This window comes from Panulirus ornatus, chromosome 2, assembly GCF_036320965.1.
Source record: "Panulirus ornatus isolate Po-2019 chromosome 2, ASM3632096v1, whole genome shotgun sequence".
Lineage (NCBI taxonomy): Eukaryota > Metazoa > Arthropoda > Malacostraca > Decapoda > Palinuridae > Panulirus > Panulirus ornatus.
In genome coordinates this window covers 77,224,718-77,247,613 of record NC_092225.1, presented here as the reverse complement: position 1 = coordinate 77,247,613, position 22,896 = coordinate 77,224,718, and the positions used below count along the sequence as shown (strand labels likewise).

The 22,896-nt window shown below is 41.7% G+C and overlaps 1 protein-coding gene across 1 annotated transcript in view; it reads left to right on the top strand.

Moving 5' to 3' along the window:
- Set1 (SET domain containing 1) overlaps positions 1-22,896 on the top strand; it is a 350,690-nt gene that overhangs the window by 182,379 nt on the left and 145,415 nt on the right. The window contains 1 exon segment of the mRNA XM_071668303.1: positions 11,852-12,018. Within this exon segment, the coding sequence (XP_071524404.1) occupies positions 11,852-12,018 (167 nt within the window).

Sequence of the window (22,896 nt, the reverse complement as noted above, 5' to 3'; positions counted from 1 at the left end):
GATGTGAGAAGGAGATGGAGTGAGTATTTTGAAGGTTTGTTAGATGTGTTAGATGATAGAGTGGCAGATATAGGGTGTAATTGTCAAGGTGGTGTGCAAATTGAGAGGGTTAAGGAGAATGATTTGGTAAGCAGAGAAGAGGTAGTAAAAGCTTTGTGGAAAATGAAAGCTGGCAAGGCGGCAGGTTTAGATGGTATTGCAGTGGAATTTATTAAAAATGGGGGTGACTGTGTTGTTGACTGGTTGGTAAGGATATTTGATGTGTTTATGACTCATGGTGAGGTGCCTTAGGATTGGCGGAATGCATGCATAGTGCCATTGTGTAAAGGCAAAGGGGATAAAGGTGAGTGCTCAAATTACAGAGGTATAAGTTTGTTGAGTATACCTGGGAAATTATATAGGAGGGTATTGATTGAGAGGGTGAAGGCATGTACAGAGCAATCAGATTAGGGAAGACCAGTGTGGTTTCAGAAGTGGTAGAGGATGTGTGGATCAATGTTTGCTTTGAAGAATGTATATGAGAAATACTTTAGAAAAACAAATGGAGAAGGCATATGATAGAGTTGATAGAGATGCTCTGAGGAAGGTATATTAAGAGTATATGGTGTGGGAGGCAAGTTGCTAGAAGCAATGGAAAGGTTTTATCGAGGATGTAAGGCATATGTATGAGTAGGAAGAGAGGAAAGTGATTGGTTCTCAGTGAATGTCGGTTTGCAGCAGGGGTGCATGATGTCTCCATGATTGTTTAATTTGTTTATGGATGGGGTTGTTAGGGGGGTGAATGGAAGAGTTTTGGAGAGAGGGGCAAGTATGCAGTCTGTTGTGGATGAGAGAGCTTGGGAAGTGAGTCAGTTGGTGACTGATTCGGGTGAGAAACTGCAGAAGCTGGTGACTGAGTTTGGTAAAGTGTGTGAAAAAGAAAGCTGAGAGTAAATGTGAATAAGAGCAAGGTTATTAGGTACAGTAGGGTTGAGGGACTAGTCAGTTGAGAAGTAAGTTTGAATGGAGAAAAACTGGAGGAAGTGAGGTGTTTTAGATATCTGGGAGTGGATTTGGCAGCGGATGGAGTCATGGAAGTGGAAGTGAGTCACAGGGTGGGGGAGGGGGCAAAAGTTCTGGGAGCGTTGAAGAATGTGTGGAAGGTGAGAACATTATCTCAGGAAGCAAAAATGGTTATACTTGAAGGAATAGTGGTTCCAACAATGTTATATGGTTGCCAGGCATGGGCTATAGATAGGGTTGTGTGGAGGAGGGTGGTTTGATGAGTAAGTAATGAAAGGGTAAGAGAAATGTTTGTTATAAAAATAGTGTGGTTAAGAGAGCAGAAGAGGGTGTTTTGAAATGGTTTGGTCACATGGAGAGAATGAGTGAGGAAAGATTGACAAAGAGGATATATGTGTCAGAGGTGGAGGGAACAAGGAGAAGTGGGAGACAAATTGTAGGTGGAGGGATGGAATGAAAAAGATTTTGAGCAATAGGGGCTGAACATGCAGGAGGATGAAAGGCGTGCAAGGAATTGAGTGAATTGGAACAATATGGTTTACCGGGGTCGAGATGCTGTTAATGGATTGTACCAGGGCATATGAAGCATCTGGGGTAAACCATGGAAAGTCTTATGGGGCCTGGATATGGAAAGGGAGCTGTGGTTTCGGTGCATTATACATGACAGCTAGAGACTGAGTATGAACAAATGTGGCCTTTGTTGTCTTTTCCTTGCACTACCTCGCACACGTTCTGGGGGAGGGGGTTGTCATTTCATGTGTGGTGGGGTGGCAACAGGAATGAATAAAGGCAGCTAGTATGAATTATGTACATGTGTATATATGTTTATATCTGTGTATGGTGTATGTTTATATCTGTGTATGGTAAAGTGTGTGAAAGAAGAAAGTTAAGAGTAAATGTGAATAAGAGCAAGATTATTAGGTACAGTAGGGTTGAGGGTCAAGTCAGTTGGGAGTAAGTTTGAATGGAGAAAAACTGGAGGAAGTAAAGTGTTTTAGATATCTGGGAGTGGATCTGGCAGCGGATGGAACCATGGAAGCGGAACTTTCCATGGTTTACCCCGGACGCTTCACATGCCTTGATTCAATCCACTGGCAGCACGTCAACCCCTGTATACCACATCGCTCCAATTCACTCTATTCCTTGCCCTCCTTTCACCCTCCTGCATGTTCAGGCCCCGATCACACAAAATCCTTTTCACTCCATCTTTCCACCTCCAATTTGGTCTCCCTCTTCTCCTCGTTCCCTTCACCTCCGACACATATATCCTCTTGGTCAATCTTTCCTCACTCATTCTCTCCATGTGCCCAAACCATTTCAAAACACCCTCTTCTGCTCTCTCAACCACGCTCTTTTTATTTCCACACATCTCTCTTACCCTTACGTTACTTACTCGATCAAACCACCTCACACCACACATTGTCCTCAAACATCTCATTTCCAGCACATCCATCCTCCTGCACACAACTCTATCCATAGCCCACGCCTCGCAACCATACAACATTGTTGGAACTACTATTCCTTCAAACATACCCATTTTTGCTTTCCGGGATAATGTTCTCGACTTCCACACATTTTTCAAGGCTCCCAAAATTTTCGCCCCCTCCCCCACCCTATGATCCACTTCCGCTTCCATGGTTCCATCCGCTGACAGATCCACTCCCAGATATCTAAAACACTTCACTTCCTCCAGTTTTTCTCCATTCAAACTCACCTCCCAATTGACATGACCCTCAACCCTACTGTACCTAATAACCTTGCTCTTATTCACATTTACTCTTAACTTTCTTCTTCCACACACTTTACCAAACTCAGTCACCAGCTTCTGCAGTTTCTCACATGAATCCGCCACCAGCGCTGTATCATCAGCGAACAACAACTGCCTCACTTCCCAAGCTCTCTCATGCCCAACAGACTTCATACTTGCCCCTCTTTCCAAGACTCTTGCATTTACCTCCCTAACAACCCCATCCATAAACAAATTAAACAACCATGGAGACATCACACACCCCTGCCGCAAACCTACATTCACTGAGAACCAATCACTTTCCTCTCTTCCTACACGTACACACGCCTTACATCCTCGATAAAAACTTTTCACTGCTTCTAACAACTTTCCTCCCACACCATATATTCTTAATACCTTCCACAGAGCATCTCTATCAACTCTATCATATGCCTTCTCCAGATCCATAAATGCTACATACAAATCCATTTGCTTTTCTAAGTATTTCTCACATACATTCTTCAAAGCAAACACCTGATCCACACATCCTCTACCACTTCTGAAACCACACTGCTCTTCCCCTATATAAGATATTCATTTATGTTTTAAGAGCATTGTCATGAAGTGAATTAACTTACAGTTTATTAGTGTTCCTTGTAATTGAAATAAAAGTAATATGATTAAAATTTAAGCATACCTATAGACACATGTCCAAATGTCTGCTGTAGTAGACCCACTATGCAGAGTTGAGGACATCTGTTTATGTCGACAGTCCGTTAAATCGAATGTAACCTATGGGCCATTTTTTGATACAGTGTGCAGTAATACATTATAGAGTTCACATGCTTTCTTTTAACTTCTATCACTTTATGTCATTTTGAATTGTAAGCATTGCAAAATTGTATATTAAGTAAAGTCACAGTTCTCTTTGTACAACCTGACTGCACAATAGCTTGAGGCAGCCTGAGACTGAAACAAATTGATTATACGCCAGGTCGCCAAAAATAATTGCGATAGGAAATGTGCATGTTGTGGCATTTGAGAATTTTTATTTTTTTATTTTTTTATTATTATTGATTAATGTAACATCATTTGCCCAGTCTGTTAGATCAAGGGTTTGATGTATTTGTCGAGGTATGGCCAAGGGTTGCTGGGCTCAGTTTTTCTGCTTAAAGCTCCAGTTCCTTCACTCCATCTTGAATCTCTGACAATGCTAGATATCTTCTTTCTCCAAATAATCTTTAGTCACACCAAAATAATTCAAAAAGATATTGTATGAAAGATATACATAAGTATACGTGTGTAAGTAGGAGAGGTGGCCAGAGAGTGTTATTGGATTACGTGTTAACTGATAGGCATGGCAAAGAGAGACTTTTGGATGTTAATGTGCTGAGAGGTGCAACTGGAGGATGTCTGATCATTATCTTGTGGAGACTAAGGTGAAGATTTGTAGAGTTTTCCGAAAAGAAGAGAGAATGTTGGGGTGAAGAGAGTGGTGAGAGTAAGTGAGCTTGGGAAGGAGACTTGTGTGAGGAAGCACCAGGAGAGACTGGGTGCAGAATGGAAAAAGGTGAGAGCAGAGGACGTAAGGGGAGTGGGGGAGGAATGGGATGTATTTAGGGAATCAGTGATGGCTTGCGTAAAAGATGCTTGTGGCATGAGAAGCATGGGAGGTGGGCAGATTAGAAAGGGTAGTGAGTGGTGGGATGAAGAGGTAAGATTATTAGTGAAAGAGAAGAGAGAGGCATTTTGATGATTTTTGCAGGGAAATTGTGTGAATGAGTGGGAGATGTATAAAAGAAAGAGGCAGGTCAAGAGAAAGGTGCAAGAGGTGAAAAAGAGGACAAATGAGAGTTGGGGTGAGAGAGTATCATTAAATTTTAGGGAGAATACAAATATGTTTTGGAAGGAGGTAAATAATGTGCATAAGACAAGAGAACAAATGGGAACATTGGTGAAGGGGGCTAATGAGGAGGTGATAACAAGTAGTGGTGATGTGAGAAGGAGATGGAGTGAGTATTTTGAAGGTTTGTTAGATGTGTTAGATGATAGAGTGGCAGATATAGGGTGTAATTGTCAAGGTGGTGTGCAAATTGAGAGGGTTAAGGAGAATGATTTGGTAAGCAGAGAAGAGGTAGTAAAAGCTTTGTGGAAAATGAAAGCTGGCAAGGCGGCAGGTTTAGATGGTATTGCAGTGGAATTTATTAAAAATGGGGGTGACTGTGTTGTTGACTGGTTGGTAAGGATATTTGATGTGTGTATAACTCATGGTGAGGTGCCTTAGGATTGGCGGAATGCATGCATAGTGCCATTGTGTAAAGGCAAAGGGGATAAAGGTGAGTGCTCAAATTACAGAGGTATAAGTTTGTTGAGTATACCTGGGAAATTATATAGGAGGGTATTGATTGAGAGGGTGAAGGCATGTACAGAGCAATCAGATTAGGGAAGACCAGTGTGGTTTCAGAAGTGGTAGAGGATGTGTGGATCAATGTTTGCTTTGAAGAATGTATATGAGAAATACTTTAGAAAAACAAATGGAGAAGGCATATGATAGAGTTGATAGAGATGCTCTGAGGAAGGTATTAAGAGTATATGGTGTGGGAGGCAAGTTGCTAGAAGCAATGGAAAGGTTTTATCGAGGATGTAAGGCATATGTATGAGTAGGAAGAGAGGAAAGTGATTGGTTCTCAGTGAATGTCGGTTTGCAGCAGGGGTGCATGATGTCTCCATGATTGTTTAATTTGTTTATGGATGGGGTTGTTAGGGGGGTGAATGGAAGAGTTTTGGAGAGAGGGGCAAGTATGCAGTCTGTTGTGAATGAGAGAGCTTGGGAAGTGAGTCAGTTGGTGACTGATTCAGGTGAGAAACTGCAGAAGCTGGTGACTGAGTTTGGTAAAGTGTGTGAAAAAAGAAAGCTGAGAGTAAATGTGAATAAGAGCAAGGTTATTAGGTACAGTAGGGTTGAGGGACAAGTCAGTTGAGAAGTAAGTTTGAATGGAGAAAAACTGGAGGAAGTGAGGTGTTTTAGATATCTGGGAGTGGATTTGGCAGCGGATGGAGTCATGGAAGTGGAAGTGAGTCACAGGGTGGGGGAGGGGGCAAAAGTTCTGGGAGCGTTGAAGAATGTGTGGAAGGTGAGAACATTATCTCAGGAAGCAAAAATGGTTATACTTGAAGGAATAGTGGTTCCAACAATGTTATATGGTTGCCAGGCATGGGCTATAGATAGGGTTGTGTGGAGGAGGGTGGTTTGATGAGTAAGTAATGAAAGGGTAAGAGAAATGTTTGTTATAAAAATAGTGTGGTTAAGAGAGCAGAAGAGGGTGTTTTGAAATGGTTTGGTCACATGGAGAGAATGAGTGAGGAAAGATTGACAAAGAGGATATATGTGTCAGAGGTGGAGGGAACAAGGAGAAGTGGGAGACAAATTGTAGGTGGAGGGATGGAATGAAAAAGATTTTGAGCAATAGGGGCCTGAACATGCAGGAGGATGAAAGGCGTGCAAGGAATTGAGTGAATTGGAACAATATGGTTTACCGGGGTCGAGATGCTGTTAATGGATTGTACCAGGGCATATGAAGCATCTGGGGTAAACCATGGAAAGTCTTATGGGGCCTGGATATGGAAAGGGAGCTGTGGTTTCGGTGCATTATACATGACAGCTAGAGACTGAGTATGAACAAATGTGGCCTTTGTTGTCTTTTCCTTGCACTACCTCGCACACGTTCTGGGGGAGGGGGTTGTCATTTCATGTGTGGTGGGGTGGCAACAGGAATGAATAAAGGCAGCTAGTATGAATTATGTACATGTGTATATATGTTTATATCTGTGTATGGTGTATGTTTATATCTGTGTATGGTAAAGTGTGTGAAAGAAGAAAGTTAAGAGTAAATGTGAATAAGAGCAAGATTATTAGGTACAGTAGGGTTGAGGGTCAAGTCAGTTGGGAGGTAAGTTTGAATGGAGAAAAACTGGAGGAAGTAAAGTGTTTTAGATATCTGGGAGTGGATCTGGCAGCGGATGGAACCATGGAAGCGGAACTTTCCATAGTTTACCCCAGACGCTTCACATACCCTGATTCAATCCACTGACAGCACGTCAACCCCAGTATACCACATCGATCCAATTCACTCTATTCCTTGCCCTCCTTTCACCCTCCTGCATGTTCAGGCCCCGATCACACAAAATCTTTTTCACTCCATCTTTCCACCTCCAATTTGGTCTCCCACTTCTCCTCGTTCCCTCCACCTCTGACACATATATCCTCTTGGTCAATCTTTCCTCACTCATTCTCTCCATGTGCCCAAACCATTTCAAAACACCCTCTTCTGCTCTCTCAACCACGCTCTTTTTATTTCCACACATCTCTCTTACCCTTACATTACTTACTCGATCAAACCACCTCACACCACACATTGTCCTCAGACATCTCATTTCCAGCACATCCACCCTCCTGCACACAACTCTATCCATAGCCCACGCCTCACAACCATACAACATTGTTGGAACCACTATTCCTTCAAACATACCCATATTTGCTTTCCGAGATAATGTTCTCGACTTCCACACATTCTTCAAGGCTCCCAGGATTTTCGCCCCCTTCCCCCACCCTATGATCCACTTCCGCTTCCATGGTTCCATCCGCTGCCAGATCCACTCCCAGATATCTAAAACACTTTACTTCCTCCAGTTTTTCTCCATTCAAACTCACCTCCCAATTGACTTGACCCTCAACCCTACTGTACCTAATAACCTTGCTCTTATTCACATTTACTCTTAACTTTCTTCTTTCACACGCTTTACCAAACTCAGTCACCAGCTTCTGCAGTTTCCCATATGAATCAGCCACCAGCGCTGTATCATCAGCGAACAACAACTGACTCACTTCCCAAGCTCTCTCATCCACAACAGACTTCATACTTGCCCCTCTTTCCAAAACTCTTGCATTCACCTCCTTAACCACCCCATCCATAAACAAATTAAACAACCATGGAGACATCACACACCCCTGCCGCAAACCTACATTCACTGAGAACCAATCACTTTCCTCTCTTCCTACACGTACACATGCCTTACATCCTCGATAAAAACTTTTCACTGCTTCTAACAACTTTCCTCCCACACCATATATTCTTAATACCTTCCACAGAGCATCTCTATCAACTCTATCATATGCCTTCTCCAGATCCATAAATGCTACATACATATATATATATATATATATATTTTTTTTTTTTCGCTTTGTCGCTGTCTCCTGTGTTTGCGAGGTAGCGCAAGGAAACAGACGAAAGAAATGGCCCAACCCACCCCCATACACATGTATGTACATACACGTCCACACACGCAAATATACATACCTACACAGCTTTCCATGGTTTACCCCAGACGCTTCACATGCCCTGATTCAATCCACTGACAGCACGTCAACCCCGGTATACCACATCGATCCAATTCACTCTATTCCTTGCCCTCCTTTCACCCTCCTGCATGCTCAGGCCCCGATCACACAAAATCTTTTTCACTCCATCTTTCCACCTCCAATTTGGTCTCCCTCTTCTCCTCGTTCCCTCCACCTCCGACACATATATCCTCTTGGTCAATCTTTCCTCACTCATTCTCTCCATGTGCCCAAACCATTTCAAAACACCCTCTTCTGCTCTCTCAACCACGCTCTTTTTATTTCCACACATCTCTCTTACCCTTACGTTACTTACTCGATCAAACCACTTCACACCACACATTGTCCTCAAACATCTCATTTCCAGCACATCCATCCTCCCGCGCACAACTCTATCCATAGCCCACGCCTCGCAACCATACAACATTGTTGGAACCACTATTCCTTCAAACATAGCCATTTTTGCTTTCCGAGATAATGTTCTCAACTTCCACATATTCTTCCATATATATATATATATATATATATATATATATATATATATATATATATATATATATATATATATATTTATATATATATATATACGTTTAAATGTATAGGTATGTATATGTGCGTGTGTCGATGTGTATGTATATACATGTGTATGTGGGTGGGTTGGACCATTCTTTCATCTATGTCCTTGCGCTACCTCGCTAACATGGGAGACAGAGACAAAGTATAATGTTAATATCTGTACTTACAAAGCATGCTGCAGCACTGCTGCTCCCAGAGTGGCAGAATTTAAACTTTCACTGGAACTGTAAAGCTAATCCCAAAGGTCTGAAAGGTGAGGGCAATCAGAATTACTGTCTGTTTCGTAGTTGATCGTTTCATCTTAAATTTCTGATGTTGTAGGTAAGACATCTGGGGCACTTGAAGTTGAAGTAGTTGTCATACAGCTTACTCACCGAAACACCATGGTCCATTTTTTTTTCGATAGTTCTGCTTTATCTTGGATCGATATGGACTGGTGTTTACATTTGACTCCATGCCTGACACTCTCATATGTCTTAGAAGCCATAGCTAGGGTTAAATTTCAGCAGAATAAGCTAAGAATCTCACAGAATTTTGGCATCACCACCAACAAGTGCAGTGTAAAGAATGTAAATAAGCATGCCCTACACACAACGCCATCTGTGGGCGCCTAGTAAACTAGTCTGGTGGCTGCGGTAATTTCAAGTTCCCTTATGTAATTTTGTCTGGTCAAAAGGAGGTGCCGAACCATCAGTTGCCGGAAATTCGGTGGTGTACCTATATTACTTTATGTAAAGGAAGTGTGATAACCTCACCTCATCATGCAGATATATCTTTTTGGGCTTTTGCTAAGGGCATTTCTAACAACTTCCTTTGCTCTACCTTTCCTTCACTTTTCTTTTCTGACCATAATATAGATCTCTCTCACACAGACAAAGCCACTCTCTTTTTTGGACCCATTTCTCCTCTGACTCTACCTTTGATGACTCTAACATTTCTTCACTCCCTTATGCTCCTCTTACTAATCCTATACCCCTTCCTATAATCTCTTTTCAATCCTTCTGAAAAATGGTTTTCTCATGAACACAAGCAAGGCTTACGGTCTTGATGGCATCCATCCCTGCATATTTGCTTGCTTGTTTGTCTGTTCTGTTTCTGTGCAAAAATGAGAACTTTTCCTTCTCCTTTGAAGCATGCATTGTTGAATACCATCCCTAAGAACAGTGACCTTTCTAACCCCTCTAACTATTGTCCTGTTGTTTTGACATCTACCATTTCCAAAGTCTGTGAATCCCTCCTCAATTTCCATATCTTCATACATCATGAATCTCAGTCTTCTCCATGAACACAAGAATGGCTTCCATATGGTGAGATCCATTGGTGATATTCTTTTCTCCGTCAACACCAGTGTCCCTCAACGTTTTGTCCTGTCTTCTGCACTTTTTTTTCTTTTTATCAGTGATTTCCTTTCTTCTCCAGATAACCAAATGCACTTATCCATCATTGCCTTAACACTGTATTCTTCCACCTCCTTCAAATCTGCTCCTTCTCTCGCGTAGTCTGCATCTCATCTCGACACACCTTCCACAGTAAATTAAGACTTGGATAGGATATCTCAGTAGGGTAGATGAAAGCTGTGTTTCCTTAGTACAGGATATCCCAGTGGGGTATACGAAATCTGGTTAAGTTTAATGCCTCCAAAACCCAGTTTCTACCCATCTTTTTATCAAAAATTTCTCAACTTTAGCCATTGATGGTCGTGTGATTCCACCTCTTTTACTCCGTGAACATATTTGGTATTACTGAAGCATCTGCTCTGTCTTGGGAACCCAACATTACAGAAATAGCAAAGCTGCCTTTAGGAAACTGGAAGTCCTGCAAAGATGTTGAAATTTCATTTCTACCAAACAGTTGCTCTGTTTATACAATGGATTGATCTGTCCTTGCATGTGGGACTGCTTTCATGTCTGGGGTGATTCTGGCTCTGCATTCTCACTTGACAGAGTTGAGTCGAAAGTGGTCCAACTTATAAACTCCCCAGGCTACCTTCAAAACTTGACTCACTTGCCCTATGCCACAATGTTGGTTCACTTTCCCTCTCCTGTAGGTGTAATTTTGGGTTTTGCTTCTGAGGGATGGCTGCTTGCATGGCCCCACCACTAGCTAGACCACACAATACTTGGTGAGCTGCTGGATCACATGATTATTGTGTGGCCATTGACAACTCAGGAGCCATTTTTTTTTTTTTTTTTTTTTTTTTTTTTTTTTTTTTTTCAAAAGAAGGAACAGAGAATTGGGCCAGGTGAGGGTATTCCCTCAAAGGCCCAGTCCTCTGTTCTTAACGCTACCTCGCTAATGCGGGAAATGGCGAACAGTTTGAAAGAAAAGAAAGATCTTTCCTTACACCTTAAAGCTTTGGAACTCTCTACCCTCTTGTGTCTTCTCCAACAATTGTGACCTGGTTCATTTTAAAGGACAGGGTTTTTACTTCTTGCAGAATTTTTGAATACTTTCCCGTCTCTTCTTTTTCACTTTCATGGACATTTCTGTATTTCAAGTAAGGCCCATCCTTGCTGTGGACTTTTGTCCATGACTGGAGCCTCCAATGAAAAAGAAAATGCTGCTTCCAACAGCTTGGTCGACCAAAGACCCAATCCAGTGGCCTGGGCCCACTCTGGGCTGTTCGGGGTGAAGACCCCAAAGTCTCCACAAATCATCCATACTGTAGCTAGATTTGCAGAGAATGTTCCTCAGCAAAGGTTCAGAAAGTTGATGTTGGGTATCTGTCATGTTGAGGTTTGAAGTATCCAAAGTGTTTATAGAAGACTGTATATGTCATCACAGAAACTAGTATTGAGGGATGTTTGAATGGGACATGGTCATCAGCCAAAGTGTGTAGAAAAATTAGCTTGATTGGCGGAATGTCGGATATGTTGTGATTAGAAAAGAGAATTATAGCATTTTTCTTATGGATATATAGCCCATGAATTATACGTATTTATTGTGCATATAGATGATAGCTATAAGATTATGAAGTCTTATATGCTCTTTACTGATTGTCTTCACACATAAACGTTTACTAAGGCTGATTGTCTTCATACATAAACGTTTACTAAAACAAACTTTTCAGTGTTGGAAACTGCTTTCTGGCCATAGTACTGTGCTACATAGTAATTTCTAGTAATTTGTAAATTCACATTTGGTTACAGGAGGTAGTAATGTGTCATCAGATGAGGAAGAAGATAAGGATGATTCTTCATCTTCATCTTCAAGTTCAGATTCTTCCTCGTCATCATCATCATCATCATCATCGTCATCATCTTCATCGTCTTCAGAAAGTGAAGGGGAGGAGGAAGAGGAATTAGAGGAACTTAAGGTTTGTGTTAGATAGAATCGACATCATATGATCAGAATTATTTGATGAATGAAAATTGTTTTGATCAAATGTTATTTTTGGTTTTCACATTGTTCTTATGTTAGAGACAGAAATTCATGATTTTATGGAATAGAATCTTCAGATAGAGAAGTATGAAAATGAGTAATGAAAGTAGAGACCAATAAGAAAAAATTCTGCCTGTTCCTATAAATTTAGATTTACATACAACCTGAACTTTAGTTTAAAGTTTTTTGTTTTAGGAGGATTATTTTGGATTTTGATCAGATCGTAAGATCTTTCTTCTCTTTCACCCTCTACAGAAGATCAAAGATGATTTGAATAACTAATCAGTACAGACATACTTTAACCTTTCAACCCCTGGTTGCCTATTATAGGCCTTTGACAGTGCTCAGGTCAGCCATTTCCACTGACCATGAATAAATTGTGAAGTGTCTTGATTTCATGAGATAATTTAAGCAGGGTGAGTGTAGGGAACTTGAGGAGTAGATGCTCAGTGTCTTTAGAGTGCATGTTGTACCTTGGTTATGAATGGTGAGATATATCGAATCATTGTTTGTAATGATGTGGAAATAGGTGGTGTCCTGAGCACAGTTGAGTGTGATTCATATTAGTTTGGGAAGTGGAGTCTCTGATGGATATGTATCTGTTGGAATGGTTTTCAAAATCAGGTTGGGGACCAGTGCTTATGTATTTCTTGGGACATTTTAATTTGGTGTTTGTTGGGAATGGGAGACCTGTGAAAAAATGCAGGTGGATGATGGGTGAACTTTGGTTGGGTATCCCACCCCCCTTTAGTTGCCTTGTACAACACGCTGGGACCACAGATGTTCTGGCTCTGAGTGAAATGAAGCTCAAAGGTAAAGGGGAAGAATGGTTTGGAAATGTCTTGAGAGTGAAGTCAGGGGTTGGTGAATGGACAAGAGCTAAGGAAGGAGTAGCACTACTCCTGAAGCAGAAATTCTAGGAATGTGTGACATATTGTAAGAAACTAAATTCTAGATTGATGTGAGTAAATCTGAAAGTAAATGGCAAGAGATGGGTGATTATTGGTGCTTATGCCCCTAGTCATGAGAAGAAAGATCATGAGACACACATTCTGGAAGCAGTTTAGTGAGTGTGTCAGAAGTTTTGGTGCATGAGACCCAGTATTAGTGATGGATAATTTAAATGCGAAGTTGAATAATGTGGCAGTTAAGGGTATAACTGGAGCACAAGGGTTATTCAATGTTATGAGTGGAAATGGTGAAGAGCTTGTGGAGTTGTGTGCAAAAAAAAAGACCGGTGACTGGGAATACCTGGTTTAAAAGAAGAGATATACACGAGTATACGTATGTGAGTAGGAGAGATGGGCAGTTGGCATTATTAGATTACATATCAGTTGACAGGAGTGTAATAAGAGAGACTTTTGGATGTAAATATGCTGAGAGGGGCAGCTGGTGAAGGCAGGGATGAACATTTGTAGAGGTTTTCAAAAAAGAAGAGATAATGTTGGGGATCAAAATGTGAGAGTAGATGAAGTGGTGGGAGTGCATGAGGAATGGGAGGTATTTTGGGAAGCATTGATGGCATGGGCAGGAGATGCATGCAGCATGCAAAAGGTAGGAGGTGGGCAGATTAAAGAGTGGTAGGAAGATGAAGTAAAATTACTAATGAAAGAGGTGTTTGGGCAGTACTTACATGGAAGGAGTGTAAATGATTAGGAGACGTATTATAGAAAGTGGCAGGAGATCAAGAGAAAGGTGCATGGGTTGAAGTAGAGGGCAAATAAGAGTTGGGGTAAGAGAATATCATTAAACTTAAGGAGAATAGAATGCTGTTTTGGAAGGAGGTAAGTAACATGCAAAAGACAAGACAACAAATGGAAAAATTGGTGAAGGGGGTGAAAGGGAAGTGATAAAAGGTAGTGACGAATTGAGAAGATGAAGCAAGTATTTTTTAGGTTTGCTGAACATGTTTGATGATAGAGTGACAGATGTAGGGTGTTTAGGTCAGGGTGGTGTGCGAAGTGAGAGGGATCTGGGAAAATGGTTTGGTTAAGAGAGAAGAGGTGGTGAAAGCTTTGCGGAAGATGAAATCCATTAAGCCGGCAGGTTTGGATGGTATTGCAGTTGAATTTATTAAGAAAAGGGGCGACTGTGTTGTTGATTAGTTGGTTAGGATATTCAATGTATGTATGGATCATGGTGAAGTGCCTGAGGATTGGCGGAATGCATTTATAGTGCCATTGTACAAAGGCAAGGGGATAAAGGTGAATTTATACTATAGAGGCATAAGTTTGTTGAGTATTCCTGGAAATTGTATGGGAGGATACTGATTGAGAGGATGAAGGCATGTACAGAGCTTCAGGTTTGGGAGGAGCAGTGTGGTTTCAGAAGTGGTAGAGGATGTGTAGATTATGTGATGACTTTATAGGGTGCGTGTGAGAAATTCTTAGGAAAACAAATGGATTTGTATGTGGCATTTATGGATCTAGAAAAGGCATATGGTAGGGTTGATAGAGATGCTTTGTGGAAGATTATAAGAATATATGGTGTGCGAGGTAGGCTGCAGGAAGGAGTGAGAAGTTTTTATCAAGGGTGTAAGGCATGTGTATGAGTAGGAAGAGAGGAGAGTGACTGGTTCACAGCGAAGGTTGGTCTGTGGCAAGGATGTGTGATGTCACAGTGGTTGTTGAATTTGTTTATGGATGGGTGGAGGGAGGTAAATATAAAAGTTCGGGAGAGAGGGTGAGTATGCACTGTGTTGGGAATGAGAGAGCCTGGGAAGTAACTCAGTTGTTATTCGCCGATGATACAGCACTGGAGGCTGATTTGAGTGAGATACTGCAGATGTTAGTGACTAAGTTTCAAAAAGTGTATGAAAGAGAAAGTTCAGAGTAAATATGAATAAAAGCAAGGTTATTAGGTTCAGCAGGGTTGAGGGGCAAGGTAGATAGAATGTTTCAGTGGATGAAAATTGGAGGGAGTGTTTTCAGTCTCTCTGGGAGTAGCCTTGGCAGCAAATGGAACCATAGAAGTGGAAGTGAGTGATGGGTTGGGGGAGGAGACGAAGATTCTAAAAGCAATGAAGAATGTGTAGAAAGAGAGAACGGTATCTTGGAGAGCAAAAATGGGTATGTTTGAATCAGTAGTAATTCCAGCAATATTATATGGTGGCGAGGTATATGCTATGGATAGGGTTGTTTAGAGGAGTGTTAATGAGTTGGAAAAGAAATTTATGAGGACTGTATGTGAGATGGTTTCATCGCTGTTTCCTGCATCAGCAAGGTAGCGCCAGGAAACAGATGAAGAGGTGGAAGGATGGAGTGAAAAAGATTTTGAGCAATCAGGACCTGAACATATGGGAGGGTGAAAGAAATGCAAGGAATAGAGTGAATTGGAATTATTTGGTATACTGGGGTCGACGTGCTGTCATTGGATTGAACCAGGGCATGTAAATCGTCAGAGGTAAGCCATGGAAAGTTTAGTAGGGCCTGGATGTGGAAAGGGAGCTGTGGTTTCAGTGCATTGTACATGACAACTAGAGACTGAGTGTGAATGAATGTGGCCTTTGTTGTCTTTTCCTAGTGCTACCTCGCATGCGCGTAAGGGGAGGAGGGGGTGCCATTTTATGTGTAGCAGGATGGCAACGGGAATGGATGAAGGTAGCAAGTATGAATATGTATTTTTATTTATTTATTATACTTTGTCGCTGTCTCCCACGTTAGCAAGGTAGCGCAAGGAAACAGACGAAAGAATGGCCCAACCCACCCACATACACATGTATATACATACACGTCCACACATGCACATATACATACCTATACATCTCAATGTATACATATGTACACAAACAGACATATACTTAAAAACACTTGAATATGTACATATGTATGTATGTATATGTCCGTGTATGTATATGTATGTATCCGTTGAAATGTATAGATATGTGTATATGCGTGTGGACGTGTATATATATATATATATATACATGCATATGTAGGTGGGTTGGGCCATTCTTTCGTCTGTTTCCTTGCGCTACCTCGCAAACATGGGAGATGATGACAAAGTATACTGATAAAAAATATATATGCATTCTTTTATCATACTTTATCACTGTCTCCCATGTTAGTGAGGTAGCGATATATACTTCATATTTATTGTACTTTGTCGCTGTCTCCCGCGTTAGTGATATGTATATATTCTTTATTTATTCATATTTATAGTACTTTGTCGCTGTCTCCCCCATTAGTAAGGTAACGCAAAGAAACAGATGAAAGAATGGCCCAATCAACCCACATACACATGTATAGACATACATGTCAACACATGCATATATACATACCTATACATTTCAACGTATACATATATATACATACACAGACTTATACATATATACACATGTACTTAATTCATACTTGCTGCCTTTATTCATTTCCGTCGCCACCCAGCCGCACATGAAATGAGAACCTCCTCAACCCCGCATGCGTGCGACGTAGTGCTAGGAAAAGACAACAAAGGCCCCGTTCATTCACACTCAGTCTCTAGCTGTTATGTATAATGCACCGAAACCAGAGCTCCCTTTCCACATCCAGGCCCTACAAAACTTTCCATGGTTTACCCCAGATGCTTCACATGCCCTGGTTCAATCCATTGACAGCATGTCCACCCCGGTATACCACATCGTTCCAATTCGCTCTATTCCTTGCACGCCTTTCACCCTCCTGCATGTTCAGGCCCCGATCACTCAAAATCTTTTTCACTCCATCTTTCCACCTCCAATATGGTCTCCCACTTCTCCTCGTTCCCCCCACCTCTGACACATATATCCTCTTTGTCAATCTTTCCTCACTCATTCTCTCCATGTGACCAAACCAGTTCAAAACACCCTCTTCTGGTCTCTCAACCACACTCTATTACCACACATCTCTCTTACCTTTTCATTACTTACTCTATCAAACCACCTCACACCACATATTGTCCTCAAGCATCTCATTTCCAACACATCCACCCTCCTCTGCACAACTCTGTATATAGCCCACGCCTCGCAACCATATAACATTGTTGGAACTACTATTCCTTCAAACATACCCATTTTTGCTTTCCGAGATAATGTTCTCGCCATCCGCACATTTTTCAATGCTCCCAGAACTTTCATCCCTTCCTCCACCCTGTGACCCACTTCTGCTGCCAGATCCACTCCCAGATATCTAAAACACTTCACTTCCTCCAGTTTTTCTCCATTCAAACATACCTTCCAATTGACTTGTCCCTCAACCCAACTGTACTTTGCTCTTATTCACATTTACTCTTAAGCTTTCTTCTTTCACACACTTTACCAAACTCAGTCACCATCTTCTGCAGTTTCTCACCTGAATCAGCCACCAGCACTGTATCAGCAACGAACAGCAACTTAATCACTTCCCAAGCTCTCTCATCCACAACAGACTGCATACTTGCCCCTCTCTCCAAAAGTCTTCTGTTCACCTCCCTAACAACCCATCCATAAACAAATTAAACAACCATGGAAACATCAGGCACCCTTGCCACAAACGACAGTCACTGAGAACCAATCACTTTCCTCTCTTCCTACTCGTACACATGCCTTACATCCTCGATAAAAACATTTCACTGCTTCTAGCAATTCCCTCCCTCACCATATACTCACAATACCTTCCACAGAACATCTCTATCAACTCTATCATATGCCTTCTCCATATCCATAAATGCTACATACAAATCCATTTCCTTTTCTAAGTATTTCTCACATACATTCTTCAAAGCAAACACCTGATCCACACATCCTCTCCCACTTCTGAAACCACACTGCTTTTCCCCAATCTGATGCTCTGTACATGCCTTCACCCTCTCAATCAGTACCCTCCCATACAATTTCCCAGGAATACTCAACAAACTTATACCTCTGTAATTTGAGCATTCACCTTTATCCCCTTTGCCTTTGTACAATGGCACTGTGGATGCATTCCACCAATCCTCAGGCACCTCACCATGAGTCATGCATACATTAAATATCCTTACCAACCAGTTAACAACACAGTCACCCCTTTTTTAATGAATTCCACTGCAATACCATCCAAACCCACTGCCTTGCCGGCTTTCATCTTCCGTAAAGCTTTTACTACCTCTTCTCTGTTTACCAAATCATTCTCCCTAACACTCTCACTTAGCACACCACCTTGACCAAAACACCCTATATCTGCCACTCTTATCATCTAGCACAAACTCTCAAAATACTCACTCCATCTCCTTCTCACATCACCACTACTTGTTGTCACCTCCCCATTAGCCCCCTTCACCGATGTTCCCATTTGTTCTCTTGTCTTACGCACTTTATTTACCTCTTTCCAAATTATCTCTTTATTCTCACTAAAATTTAATGATACTCTCTCACCCCAACTCTCATCCTCCTCTTTTTCACCTCTTGCACCTTTTTCTTGACCTGCCTCTTTCTTTTATACATCTGCCAGTCATTTGCACTAATTCCCTGCAAAACTTGTCCAAATGCCTCTCTCTTCTCTTACACTGATAATCTTACTTTATCCCACCACTCACTACTCACAAGTCTCCTTCCCAAGCTCACTTACTCTCACCACTCTCTTCACTCCAACATTCTCTCTTCTTTTCTGAAAACCTCTACAAATCTTCATCTTTGCCTCCACAAGACAATGGTCAGACATCTAGTTGCACCTCTCAGCACATTAACACAGAAAAGTCTCTCTTTCGTGCACCTATCAATTAACATTTGATCCAATAACACTCTCTGGCCATCTCTCCTACTTACATACGTAAACTTATGTATATCTTTTTTTAAACCAGGTATTCCCAATCACCAGTCCTTTTTCAGCACACAAATCTACAACCTCTTCACCATTTCCATTTACAACATTGAACACCCCATGTGCACCAATTATTCCCTTAATTGCCACATTACTCACCTTTGCATTCAAATCACCCATCACTATAACCTGGTCTCATGCATCAAAACTACTAACACACTCACTCAGCTGCTCCCAAAACACTTGCCTCTCATAATCTTTCTTCACATGCCTAGGTGCATATGCACCAATAACCACCCATCTCTCCATCCACTTCCAGTTTTACCCATAACGATCTAGAGTTTACTTTCTTACCAACTATCACATACTCCCACCTCTCCTGTTTCAGGAGTAGTGCTACTCCTTCCCTTGCCCTTGTCCTTTCACCAACCCCTGACTTTATTCCCAAAACATTCCCAAACCTCTTCCCCTTTACCCTTGAGCTTCATTTCACATAGAGCCAAAACATCCAGGCTCCTTTCCTCAAACATACTACCTATCTCTCCTTTTTTCTCATCTTCTGTTACATCCATACACATTTAGACACCCCAATCTGAGCCTTCAAGGAGGATGAGCACTCCCCGAGTGACTCCTTCCTCTGTTTCCCATTTTAAAAAGTTAAAATACAAGGAGAGGAATTTTTCTAGCATCCTGCTCCCGTCCCCTTTAGTCGCGTTCTGCGACACGTGAGGAATGCGTGGGAAGTATTCTTTCTTCCCTGTCCCCAGGGAATGGGAGCGGGGGGCTAGAAACCCTCCCCTCCTTGTATTTTGATCTTCTAAAGGGGAAACAGAAGGAGTCATGCGGGGAGTTCTCATCCTCCTCGAAGGCTCAGATTGGGGTGTCTAAATGTGTGTGGATGTAAACAAGATGAGAAAAAAGGAGAGATAGGTAGTATGTTTGAGGAAAGGAACCTGGAGGTTTTGGTTCTGAGTGAAACGAAGCTCAAGGGTAAAGGGGAAGAGTGGTTTGGGAATGTCTTGGGAGTAAAGTCAGGGGTTAGTGAGGGGACAAGAGCAAGGGAAGGAGTAGCACTACTCCTGAAACAGGAGTGGTGGGAGTATGTGATAGTGTGTAAGAAAGTAAACTCAAGATTGAAATGGGTAAAACTGAAAGTGGATGGAGAGAGATGGGTGATTATTGGTGCATATGCACCTGAGCATGAGAAGAAAGATCATGAGAGGCAAGTGTTTTGGGAGCAGCTGAATGAGTGTGTTAGTGGTTTTGATGCATGAGACCGAGTTATAGTGATGGGTGATTTGAATGCAAAGGTGGGTAATGTGGCAGTTGAGGGAATAATTGGTATACATGGGGTGTTCAGTGTTGTAAATGGAAATGGTGAAGAGCTTGTAGATTTATGTGCTGAAAAAAGACTGGTGATTGGGAATACCTGGTTTAAAAAGAGAGATATACATAAGTATACGTATATAAGTAGGAGAGATGACCAGAGAGCGTTATTGGATTACGTGTTAATTGATAGGCGCGCAAAAGAGAGACTTTTGGATGTTAATGTGCTGAGAGGTGCAACTGGAGGGATGTCTAAAGATTTGTAGAGGTTTCCAGAAAAGAAGAGAGAATGTTGGGGTGAAGAGAGTGGTGAGAGTAAGTGAGCTTGGGAAGGAGACTTGTGTGAGGAAGTACCAGGAGAGACTGAATACAGAATGGAAAAAGGTGAGAACAAAGGAGGTAAGGGGAGTGGGGGGGGGGGGGGTTAGACTGGGATGTATTTAGGGAAGCAGTGATGGCTTGTGCAAAAGATGCTTGTGGCATGAGAAGCGTGGGAGGTGGGCAGATTAGAAAGGGTAGTGAGTGGTGATATGAAGAAGTAAGATTATTAGGGAAAGAGAAGAGAGAAGCATTTGGACGATTTTGCGGGTAAATAATGCAAATGAGTGGGAGATGTATAAAAGAAAGAGGCAGGAGGTCAAGAGAAAGGTGCAAGAGGTGAAAAAGATGGCAAATGAGAGTTGGGGTGAGAGAGTATCATTAAATTTTAGGGAGAATAAAAAGATATTTTGGAAGGAGGTAAATAAAGTGTGTAAAACAAGGGAACAAATGGGAACTTCTGTGAAGGGGGCTAATGGGGAGGTGATAACAAGTGGTGATGTGAGAAGGAGATGGAGTGAGTATTTTGAAGGTTTGTTGAATGTGTTTGATAATAGAGTGGCAGATATAGGGTGTTTTGGTCGAGGTGGTGTGCAAAGTGAGAGGGTTAGGGAAAATGATTTGGTAAACAGAGAAGAGGTATTAAAAGCTTTGCAGAATATGAAAGCTGGCAAGGCAGCGGGTTTGGATGGTATTGAAGTGGAATTTATTAAAAAAGGGGCGACTGTGTTGTTGATTAGTTGGTTAGGATATTCAATGTATGTATGGATCATGGTGAAGTGCCTGAGGATTGGCGGAATGCATTTATAGTGCCATTGTACAAAGGCAAGGGGATAAAGGTGAATTTATACTATAGAGGCATAAGTTTGTTGAGTATTCCTGGAAATTGTATGGGAGGATACTGATTGAGAGGATGAAGGCATGTACAGAGCTTCAGGTTTGGGAGGAGCAGTGTGGTTTCAGAAGTGGTAGAGGATGTGTAGATTATGTGATGACTTTATAGGGTGCGTGTGAGAAATTCTTAGGAAAACAAATGGATTTGTATGTGGCATTTATGGATCTAGAAAAGGCATATGGTAGGGTTGATAGAGATGCTTTGTGGAAGATTATAAGAATATATGGTGTGGGAGGTAGGCTGCAGGAAGGAGTGAGAAGTTTTTATCAAGGGTGTAAGGCATGTGTATGAGTAGGAAGAGAGGAGAGTGACTGGTTCACAGCGAAGGTTGGTCTGTGGCAAGGATGTGTGATGTCACAGTGGTTGTTGAATTTGTTTATGGATGGGTGGAGGGAGGTAAATATAAAAGTTCGGGAGAGAGGGTGAGTATGCACTGTGTTGGGAATGAGAGAGCCTGGGAAGTAACTCAGTTGTTATTCGCCGATAATACAGCACTGGAGGCTGATTTGAGTGAGATACTGCAGATGTTAGTGACTAAGTTTCAAAAAGTGTATGAAAGAGAAAGTTCAGAGTAAATATGAATAAAAGCAAGGTTATTAGGTTCAGCAGGGTTGAGGGGCAAGGTAGATAGAATGTTTCAGTGGATGAAAATTGGAGGGAGTGTTTTCAGTCTCTCTGGGAGTAGCCTTGGCAGCAAATGGAACCATAGAAGTGGAAGTGAGTGATGGGTTGGGGGAGGAGACGAAGATTCTAAAAGCAATGAAGAATGTGTAGAAAGAGAGAACGGTATCTTGGAGAGCAAAAATGGGTATGTTTGAATCAGTAGTAATTCCAGCAATATTATATGGTGGCGAGGTATATGCTATGGATAGGGTTGTTTAGAGGAGTGTTAATGAGTTGGAAAAGAAATTTATGAGGACTGTATGTGAGATGGTTTCATCGCTGTTTCCTGCATCAGCAAGGTAGCGCCAGGAAACAGATGAAGAGGTGGAAGGATGGAGTGAAAAAGATTTTGAGCAATCAGGACCTGAACATATGGGAGGGTGAAAGAAATGCAAGGAATAGAGTGAATTGGAATTATTTGGTATACTGGGGTCGACGTGCTGTCATTGGATTGAACCAGGGCATGTAAATCGTCAGAGGTAAGCCATGGAAAGTTTAGTAGGGCCTGGATGTGGAAAGGGAGCTGTGGTTTCAGTGCATTGTACATGACAACTAGAGACTGAGTGTGAATGAATGTGGCCTTTGTTGTCTTTTCCTAGTGCTACCTCGCATGCGCGTAAGGGGAGGAGGGGGTGCCATTTCATGTGTAGCAGGATGGCAACGGGAATGGATGAAGGTAGCAAGTATGAATATGTATTTTTATTTATTTATTATACTTTGTCGCTGTCTCCCACGTTAGCAAGGTAGCGCAAGGAAACAGACGAAAGAATGGCCCAACCCACCCACATACACATGTATATACATACACGTCCACACATGCACATATACATACCTATACATCTCAATGTATACATATGTACACAAACAGACATATACTTAA